General features: G+C 37.5%; 2 protein-coding genes across 2 annotated transcripts; one reads left to right on the top strand and one right to left on the bottom strand.

Annotated features, from left to right (window-relative positions):
• Positions 1–384: 384 nt before the first annotated feature.
• cenatac (centrosomal AT-AC splicing factor) lies at positions 385–6,059 on the bottom strand. Its single transcript, XM_005738133.1, has 11 exons — positions 5,786–6,059; positions 4,387–4,553; positions 3,710–3,808; positions 3,550–3,616; positions 3,170–3,232; positions 2,802–2,869; positions 2,578–2,692; positions 2,435–2,465; positions 1,823–1,924; positions 1,464–1,596; positions 385–750 (listed from the first exon to the last, which is right to left on the bottom strand). Exons 1-11 carry the CDS (start codon positions 5,900–5,902, stop codon positions 642–644), a joined length of 1,071 nt encoding a protein of 356 aa, XP_005738190.1. The 5' UTR covers positions 5,903–6,059; the 3' UTR covers positions 385–641.
• Positions 6,060–6,325: 266 nt separating this feature from the next.
• LOC102203453 (putative zinc finger protein 735) lies at positions 6,326–10,095 on the top strand. The gene is made up of 2 exons (XM_005738135.1): positions 6,326–6,854; positions 7,432–10,095. Exons 1-2 carry the CDS (start codon positions 6,665–6,667, stop codon positions 8,364–8,366), a joined length of 1,125 nt encoding a protein of 374 aa, XP_005738192.1. The 5' UTR covers positions 6,326–6,664; the 3' UTR covers positions 8,367–10,095.
• The last annotated feature ends 341 nt before the right edge of the window (positions 10,096–10,436 follow it).

Genomic DNA, 10,436 nt, shown 5'->3' on the forward strand with positions numbered 1-10,436 from the left:
GACCCGGGACGGAGATTTCTTTCAATGTGTATTATTTTTCACGGTTGCATTGCTTCAACAAGCACAGTAGTATTCAATCACATACGTTTTCCTGTCACATAAAGACAGAAAAGAACCGTATCATTAAAAATGACAAACTGCACCATGCCTGTGTTAGCTTCATCTTGGCACACAAAGGTGCTTTTTAGTTTAGCTCCTTGCGCCCCCTTCTGTTTACTTGCTGTAACAGTCGTATTGCCCTCAGATCTATGCATAAGCAAACTGCTGATCAGAATCCAGGACTTGATAAAAGTCTTTACAGTTGATTAAATAAGTGAATGTCCTCACTTATACTATAAGTGCAACATGCAGTTAATTTTTTTTTATTAAAGAATAAAACAAAAAACAGAGCTTACTTCTCTTTAATAAAGAATAGCCAATACTTATAATACAAAATGAATGTCTTTATAGCAATACTTGAAATTTGGGTTTTTGAAAAGATGTTTGAATACAATTACATGTACTGCCATGCATGTACAGGTGTCTTATCAACCTAAACATTTCCAGTCCAGCTCCTTAAACACTCATTATAACCATAAGTAACAAGTCACACACTATATACATCACTATCACTTCTCTATTCTCACACGCCATGCTAAATATTAAGTGTTCAGCTGATCTGTTGCTTTTATCTTCTTTGACCCTTCTGTGCCATGTTCCCTCCTCCTCTTCTGTCTGTGCTTCTGCCCTTCCTCTTGCCTGAACTGGTGCCTGTTGTGGGAAAAACAAAAACATATTCACATGCATTGACAAGAGAAGCTAATTTACTGGAGTTGAATCTCAAACAACAGAAAAAAACCTATATGGACAAATTTGGCTCAGCAGTAAAGTGCTAAACTGTTTCAGGCTTTTTTTTGCAGCTTTCCTGAGTTTCCAGGTGATAAAATACAAAATTACACACTAAATAAAAAATGCAGAAACAAAACTTAGTATTGTCTGACTTGCAGTAAATGGCGTTAGTATTCAAGTCATCTTCTACAGTACAACAATGATAAAATGAAGTCCACTGAAGGTTAGCTTTTCCTACATCACTGGTCATTTTGACGTGCGACTGTCACACTTTAAAACGTTTAATGCATCAGCATCTTGCAGACAAGAATCTGGTGGATATTAAACAATATTTTGATCTTCTGTATGAATCTAAACAGGTGGGCTATATTTCCCTTGTGTTGATGAGATCTTTAACATTTAAAAAGTGATAGCATGATTTCATCCCCATGAAAGCAAATTTAACACAAATATAAACACCATAGATTTTAGACACATTGAGGATCATGTGGCCTATTGGCTAACAGTGCAAACATAAAACACTGAAAATATCTGAATGATATTTTCTCCTGTCTCTGTAGTCATTCCTCTGCCCAAACATGTCCCAAAACACCATATATGGAAACCAGGTGCAATGAAGAGCTTTGTCAACTAACCTGGACTGCCAGCGTCGACCGCTGTTCCACACTCTACCAAAGGAAGGAAGCCAGTTGGCGTCTGTATGTGAGCTGTGATCGAAGTTGGCCCCCACTCTGTTCGGAGGAAGCTTCCTCAGCTTCTCTTGCTCCTCTGGCAAAAGCGAGATGTCATTATACTCCCATTACAGGCAGATTTTTTTAACTGGTTTTATACAAGTCTATGTGGATATGTTATTTTTAATTCCTCACACTAACTCCAGCAACAGCAGCTTCATGATTGTAGCTCTAGTGTTTACGAAAATGCTACTTATAAATGACAGTGATGCAACAAATGCTTGACACTGCTACATGTCATTTGATGATAGCATCGTCCTTACTATGTTTCAGGAACTCGTGGAGTGATGGGCCAATCTCTGGCTCTGCAGCAGTTCTGGAGGTCCCTTCTACAGGATCATCTTGGAGCCAAGGAGGGACAGCACCTACAGCACACACAGGTTAAAATGCTTCATCAAGCAGACAAAATAGTTTCATGCAGAAGCTTCAGAAAGGTTGAAAAACACAACAGGAAACCAGTAAACAATGTATTAGCTTAACAGAAACCAAAGTTTGTCCACTGATACACAATGCAGTTAGGTCAACATCATTAAGCACTTATTTTTAATTCATCATGCAATATGACTAATATGACTATATGACTAAGTCTGATGTACAAGTTTGGGGACAAGATCACAAGATATCATCTCAATATTGACCAAAATGTCTGAGTAATCTTTCCAGCACCTTGTTGAATCTATGCTACCAGGAATTAAGGTACTAGTAAGGAGAATCTAATAATGTTCCCAGTGAGCATATATACTGAATTTATATGTATTCGTTTTATAAATAGCAGGAACAGTAAAAGTTCTGTGTAACTCTCAAAAGCAGTTGTTTTGCACAACCACATATATATTTTTTTTTTCACCGCCACCTCAAGTCATACATCACAGTACCTGTATGAACGTTTCCACTGTTCGATGAATCCTGTATGAGAGAAAAAAAGCGTTCATGTGAGGTCATTGCATTTGTATGATAACATTGCATATATATATGTATAGATGAGTGAATACTTTTTGAATAAAAGCTGCCAGTCTACCTGATAACCTATGAATGTCAGGCCGTGTCCTGCTGGAGTCCACGGCATTTCACCCATCGAGTCCACAAAGCTGCTCCCCGCCTGCTGGTCTGATCCTTGACACATAAACTGTGAGCTGTTGCCCAAAGGACAAGGTGATCCCCAAACACAAACACAAGTCATTTGAAGTGAGACTGATGAGAGTGTAGAATAGCTACAGTGTTGCAGATGTGACAATGGTTTACCTGACAGAGTTCTCTACAGATGAGTCTGTGCCGTTGGGTCCGTTTAACAACTCAGGCTCTGCATCAAGCTGATATTGATTCAGGAAAAGCCAACAGTGGTTCACAGAGGAAGTCTGACATCTAATCATGTTTCATTTCAGCTTTTATCATCACAATCCTTACACACAACATTACCCAAAATGTTAATATAAACCTCGTGCCCTTCTTCTTACACCAAAAGGTTAACCAGCCACACTATTCTTCAAGAGTTAAACAGGAGCCTACAATTATTTAGCTGAAGAATGGTGGAATTTGCAATCTTACGTGCAAACAAACACCAGTTAATGCCACAGTGATGGATACTGCCACAGCATCGTTGGAAAACAAACCTCTAAAAGCGACTGTAAGACCTCCTGGCGATGCTTTTCCTGGGCTCGTATATGCTCAGCATGCTGCAGTCACAAAAAAAGAGAGAAAACAAAAAATAATTACCAACAAAAGGTTTCAAACCTGGATAATGTACCCTTCCTTAAGACACTAATAATGCTGAAAAATGACTCTATGGATGAGAACAGTCTCTAAGTAACTACATCTGCATTTCAGAGCTGACTTTCAGATGTTGAGATGCTGGATAATTCAGCAATAAATTGAACTGAACATTTAAAACACCTCTATATATGTAACTATATTAGCATTTATCAATACTGTGCTTCACTACCCCAAAAACAGAATGCTATATGTAGTTCATTTAAAAACAATGTTGCAATACCTGTTTAATGTATTCATCCTCATTCTCCACAAATGATTCCAATGCCTTTGCCACCTCAACTTTAAACCTAAAGAAAAATACAGAACAGTCAATGCAGATACATTTAATTTTACAAACAAACTTTAATAATGTCTGAATACTTTTGGCTCAGTAGGTCTACCTTTCCGTTTCCTCTTCTGTGACGATGACTTTGTCTCTAAACTTCGGGTCAGCTTTATTGTCCCACCAGAACTTGTGTGTATTCTTCCTGTGTTCTGGGCTGAAATAAAATATAATTGAAAAACTTTAAATACACTCTCATATAAATTTATATGAAAAAATAAAGCAGGTGTACTATATTCATTCAGCAAATGTTTGAGAAATGTATCTTTCGTGGTCAAATGGGTCTTGGTGACCTCTGGACATATTACATATTTTTGTTGCATGTGTAGGTTTGGGAAACATCTTCAAGATATTTTAAAAACTCAACTTGCAAGTTGGCACATAAACAGGAAGAAATGCAAACAGTAATTCAGGCGTCAGCGTTTTCTTCCTGATTGTGTCTTATCAGTCACTTAAGGATCTTTCCTGTTTCATCACACGTAAGCAATTAACCCTATCCTTCTTCTTTACAACAGCATGTGTATACACAGCCAGTTAAGTAATACGTATTTAAATGCAGTTTATATGAAAAAACAAAACAAAACAGTTTTTTGAAAATGTGTTAAAACACTTTTTCAGACATGGATTGCTTTAAAACAGCAAAGGAAATTGAAGAAATCTGAGCAATCAAAGGCAATCAAAATGGTTCCAGACAAAACAAAATACAGTGAATAAAACCTTATAAGTAAGACTCACGTGGCCATGTGTTCTAACAGGCCTCCATAAAGGACAGTCATGTTGCCGTCTGTAACGTTTTTCTCAATTTCACACCCACAGCAGTAGCACCAGAATGTCTGCTTGTGCTGGGTGCAATCAAACTTTTCTACTTGGGGTTTCTTAAGTGTTCGGCGAGCTTCCTTCACCTGGGAGACAGTGGATGAAGCAGACATAGAAAACTGACAAAGTTAGACTCTGATTGGAGCTAAAACAGTTTCACACAATTCTACTGTTGCATTTAAATATTACTTTTTATTATTATTCAAATTAAAAAATACAAATTTAAAAAATATATATAATCAGTTTGGAGAGTGTAGTTTGTGGTGCTGTTGAATTATATAGGGTTATATATTTATATATATGCTTACAAAGAGCTGATTCAGGAAAAGCTAACAGTAGTTCTCAGATTGGCCTTGTTGACTCCCATCTCTAAATAAGATGACATTTACTAATGGCAGTATGTCAGTGTTTATTGTCGATTTTGTGTTGTTTCAGATCAAGGCTGCATTGGACAAGATAATGTGATAAAACTCTCAAAGACTTGAAAACAACTTTATAATGAGGATGTATTTATTTCACTGGTAAAAAAGGACAGGAATAAATAACAAGAAAATCCCCAAACTGCTACTAACATGTGCAAATCTCCAACTACTGTGTACATACAAAAAAAATAGACCAAATTTATTGACATGCAAAGACATACTATGCAAGTATGTACATTACAGTATTTGAGGACATATATAAATGAACTGTTTAAATATTTGTTCAAATAAATTGTTTTAGGGAACAAGTCTGAATCCTTACTGATAAAGAAAAATATATGTAATATACATGATAATAAATCAGACTATATTACTGTCCGATTTCAAAGAAATATAACGGTAATATCATAATGATATATACAGATGTCGTATATCGAGTAAAAACAAATTGTTAAAATATATAATACACAATCATAAAAATATAATAGTAATATTAATAATAATAATTATGATGCTTTAAAGTTATTTAAGTTGTATCGTGCATTAGATATGAAAGGATGATCTCAAGCTACTTAATCAGAAGCAGGGCACATTACGCGTGACGTGCTGGTGGTATCAGAGTTATGATTATTATGAATACTGACGCACCTCATGGTGGCCGTTCTGTAGACCTAAAATCATATACATATAATAAAGAAGATAATGGACTCACAATATTTCGCTACACAACTTGGGAATCATACTTTTTAATGTTACTCAGAAGGAAAAGAGTTCAATCTAGGATTTTAACAACAGTTTGCCTCCATCACTTCTACCAGGGTCAGATCATGCTGCACAAAACACAGACTACTCTCAATATCAAATATCAGTTAAAAAAAAATCTACAATCTGCATACCTTTTCTGTGAATTTAAGGAGAACCACTCTGAGTCTACTTTGATGAGTTTTTCCGAAAATGTGTCCCTTCCCGTTGAATGTTGTTTGTCTACAAATGGCACAGTAGTGTGCACCCATTTAGATTCTGTGGAAGTTACCAAACATATACCGAAACCGAGATGAAACCAGATCCGACCTAAAACCAAACGTAACAGTTTTGTCTTTGTTTATCTCGTATCCCCCTTCACCACAGCAGCTACCCCTCATAGCTTAGCGTAAGTTAGCCTTTGCTGCAGGACGTAGTTCCGTCCAGAAATACTTCCCCCTTGAAGCAGAGGAACGGGCTTTGTGTTAAGACTTTCAAAAGTCTTTGAAAAGACTTTTAGTACTATGAATATTGATCATATTTAAAGTAGACTATATACCAAAAGCGGAGTAAGATCATAGATAGTAGAGGCACAGCCTTCTTGCTAAATGAAAAGGCAACAAGTAAAGGCGGAACGAAGAGCTGCCTGACTTTCAGTGTCGGAACACTGTACGAGCCAGTGGAAGTAACGTGGAGAGTGAGAAGATCAAAGACGGCAGCAGTATTCATGCTCAGAAAGAGAACTACTGATGAGACATTTACTTTGAGTGGATGCTCAGGCATGTCCACCGTTACATTTTAACGAAACTACCTCATGCCAAGTGTCTTAAAGATACGTAGTATAATTACAGCAGCGCAGAAAAAAATAACTAAAAGTCCCCGTGAAAGCGACTTGAATAGATCAACTACTAGGAGGGAGAAGAATGAAAGGGTGAACTCGCTTCCAAAGCCGGATCTTCTAGTGTGACACCGAGCGGAAGTAAACAGAAACTGGGCTGGTGGCGTAAACATCGACTTGTGCGTGGGAACAATATATGTGTAACAAGGCAATAATGCCTTCAGTTCAGCATTTTAGACAGTTTTTCAACGAGCGACTAGCTGCTGCTGCTAAAGAAATATTCAGCGCTTTTGAAAAAACTATCCTCGAGTACGAAGAAGAGATCAGCCGTCAGCGCAGGCTGCTGGACATCGTCTGCAAACCTGCGGTGAAGTTACCCAGGATAGGTCCGCAACACCTTAATTACACGTTTGATATAATTTGCAGTTAAATAATGGAGGCTTCAGACTTATATTAGATCCTGTTCGTTTAAAGTCCTATTAGTTTGTTTTCTTTATCCCAACAGGGTTGTGAGGATGGGAATATGAACGTGCCTCTATTACCACAGCACGTGTCGAACCGACCTCAGTCTATAATCTTTGTCAGCGTGAGAGAAAAACTGGGAGTCGGTGTTTGCTAAGCATTTTTTCTATTCTTAAATGTTTTAGTTTTTTGATCAATCAAAACGGAAGAAAATCTGAAATTTATTCTACAACATTGTTTAAAATATCAGATTTGGCAACATGAAATTGAGCGGAAACTACAATGCTATTTATTTGTTTCAAATCCCTTCCACCTCAAACGTGTTTTATTGGGTAGTTTTCTTTATTTTACTTTTTTCTGTTACTGACATTGGATTGCACACACCAGTATATGGAATATTTATGAACTTTTAGGTGGGTAGCAAAATCTGTGTAGTTTCTGTCAGTGTGTAACTTTTTGTTTGTTTGTTTGTTTGTTTGTTTGTTTCACTTATCCCTCCAGAGCTCCCACATCAGCTTGCCTGTAAAGAGGAGGAGGTTCTTGCCTCTGACCAGCAGCCCATTTTCCAGGAGAGGAACCCCAGGTTGGATCAAGAGGTTAAAGAGGAACTCTGCGCTAGTCAGGACAGAGAGCATCTTGTACTGAAGCAGGAGACTGATACTTGCATTGTGCCTCTTACTTATGAGAAAGGCGACAACGCTGAAGATCAGACTTTGAGATTGAATCCGAGTGAATTAGTAAGTGCAACAGAAAAACATTCCTTAGTCAAAATATCTATTAAAACCTCAGAGGAAGCAGAGCTAAATACCAACCACCAGCTCTTTTCTCTCAGTTCCTATTTATCTAAAAGCCCTCACAAAGAAGACGAGCCTGAGGATTGTATGTCAATTGGAAATGCAGAGACAAAACCACAGAAGATAAGTCACAAAGGCAATCATATACATAATCCTGCAATGTTGATGAATTACTGTAAAACACACGCAAGCAAAAAGTCTTTCAAATGTGACACTTGTGGAAAAACATTTCCATTTAATTCCAAATTAATCAGACACCTGCGAATCCACACGGGCGTGAGGCCATATTCTTGCAACATCTGTGGTAAAAGATTCAATCAGACATCCATACTGAACGTTCATAAACGAATCCACACAGGCGAGAGGCCGTATTCTTGCAACATTTGCGGAAAGAGATTTAACCAGACGTCAATACTGAACGTCCATAAAAGAACTCACACGGGCGAGAAGCCATTTTCTTGTAACATCTGTGGTAAAAGATTTAATCAGAAGTCAATACTGGATGCTCATGTCAGAATCCACACAGGCGAGAAGCCCTTTTCTTGCAAAACATGCGGGAAATGTCTCAGGAGTCGTTCTACTCTGTTGGTTCACATGAAAAAAACACACGGGCGAGCAACCGTATTCTTGCAAAATATGTGACATTTCAAATGCAGCTATCTTGTAAGTCCATGTGTGAAGCCAGACGTTTGCCAGACTATATGTAAAAGAAACAGCACACGCAAAATCTGCACAGGCAATAATTTTATAATTTTGTGTGCAGCAATTATGTGAAATGATTCTTTTATGCATCGAGCTTGATGCGGTATCTAAGGCTGCATTCGTTCGACTACGGTAAGTGTTTGTATATACAAATATAGATACAATATAGAGTTTCAGTTTTTCACTTCAAGACTAAAACAAACCACTAATATTTAATTACACCTCAGTCTTATACTTCAATGCTTACATTTGATAATAAGTGTTAGGACTTTTTAAAAAGCATTAACCTGTTTAGGGGATACACAAATAAGGCAGAACCATCAGCTGTGGGCACAAATGGGTCACAGCACACTCATTCGTTGAGCACAGATGGAAAAGTCCCACTTATAGAAAACTACATTGACACAAGGCGTAGCCACAGCGGATTTTTAGAGGGGACTGTAAAAGGGATTTATGAATGGTTTTCCCCCCGCTCTGCCTTGCAGATTGGTTGTGGGGGTCTGCTATATGAAAAGCTGCTCCTCCTTGTCTCCAAACACGTCTTTGGTGACTGTAGCTGCAAAAACCCAGTTTTGATTTCTTGACCCAGTCACCACATGACTTCTGTAGATGTTGACTTTTGTTATGAGGGTGTACGTCAGGACCATGTTGGCATATTAGGTCTCAGTGATGCATGATGCTCATTCACTCACGTGTCAGCAAAACCTTCCTGCAGCTCCTTTTCAAACACATAAGGGTTTGGAATAGTAGATTTTCATGCTTGAAGTGCCTTCATGTCTTTATATCCATCTCTTGCATCATATAAATTCTTTTTACAAGTCTGTTCACAGTATTTGTCAGCTGGTCAAATTTCAGCTGGCAAACTAATACCACTTGCTGCTTCGGCTGGCTTCGAAGGCCTAGAGTTCCTGCCTTTAGAAGAAGACATGCACACGCCACAGTGTCTGTATTAAATAAAATATCTCTAATTGTAACAGTATACGCCATTTTCCTCTGTGTGCCTGAATGTTCGTATGCAACTGTACGTCTTCTTTTCGAGAGCTCATGAATATTTGTTTTGTAACTTCATTGCTTTTTTGTGTTGGTGTTGTTTGTTTGTTAAAGTCCAAAAGTAAAAGTATCTAGTAACAGTGTTGCGAAATACCCATCACAATTTCATACAACTCCAGCTGATGTTTGGAGATATTTTATTTTGTTTAGCGAGGAGCAAAAATGTGCACAGTTCAGTGTGACACAAGGTGATTGGATTGAAATGTTCCCAGTTACAAGTTTAGCAGTTAGAGCCAGACTATGTTTGGTGTTTCTCATTACAAAAAGTCACTGTTTAGCTTATTGCTCCTGATTATTGATCCATTATATCATTTAAAAGGAAATGCACAGCAGGCTGTCTCTCAGTGTATTTCTGCTGTAATTGTGAATGAGATGCTTTGTGGAACTTTTGAAAGCACTGAAACCCTCAACATGAATTTGTTAATTACAACATATTTATATCTGCCTTTATTGTTTTTATTCTGAGGCTGCTCTACATACCTCAGGCCAGCCTAGCATTCATTAGGTTACATGTGAATGTTTCTACTTTATGGTAACACAGTGAAGAAAGCCTTTTACTTGTCAGCGTTACAGTTTCCCTGTTAACAAATGGTAGAAAAAACAAAACTGAAATACTTACAGAAGTTACAGTATTGTTTGCTTTTTTTTTTTTTTAGCTTTTCTCTTCTCTTCTTCTCTTCTTTTCACTTAGTAAATTTGCACGCCAGTATACACTATTACATATATATATAGCACATAGCAAGGGCTGATTTTAGCTAACCTCTTGTAACGTGTACTGTAGAGAAAAACAGTTAAGATACATGATGCTGGATCTAAATGTAAAACATGTTTATGTCTTTATCAAACTTGCGTGTTAACTAATGAAGGAAGTTAATAGTTGCTGTTTAAAATTAGTTAAGGGGATTGATTTATTGAAGTAACAATAGACAATAAAGGTAGCATTGCCCAGTCAGTATTTTA

The sequence above is a fragment of the Pundamilia nyererei genome, unplaced genomic scaffold (assembly GCF_000239375.1).
Source record: "Pundamilia nyererei isolate P.nyererei 1_Seehausen unplaced genomic scaffold, PunNye1.0 scaffold00082, whole genome shotgun sequence".
NCBI classification, from domain to species: domain Eukaryota; kingdom Metazoa; phylum Chordata; class Actinopteri; order Cichliformes; family Cichlidae; genus Pundamilia; species Pundamilia nyererei.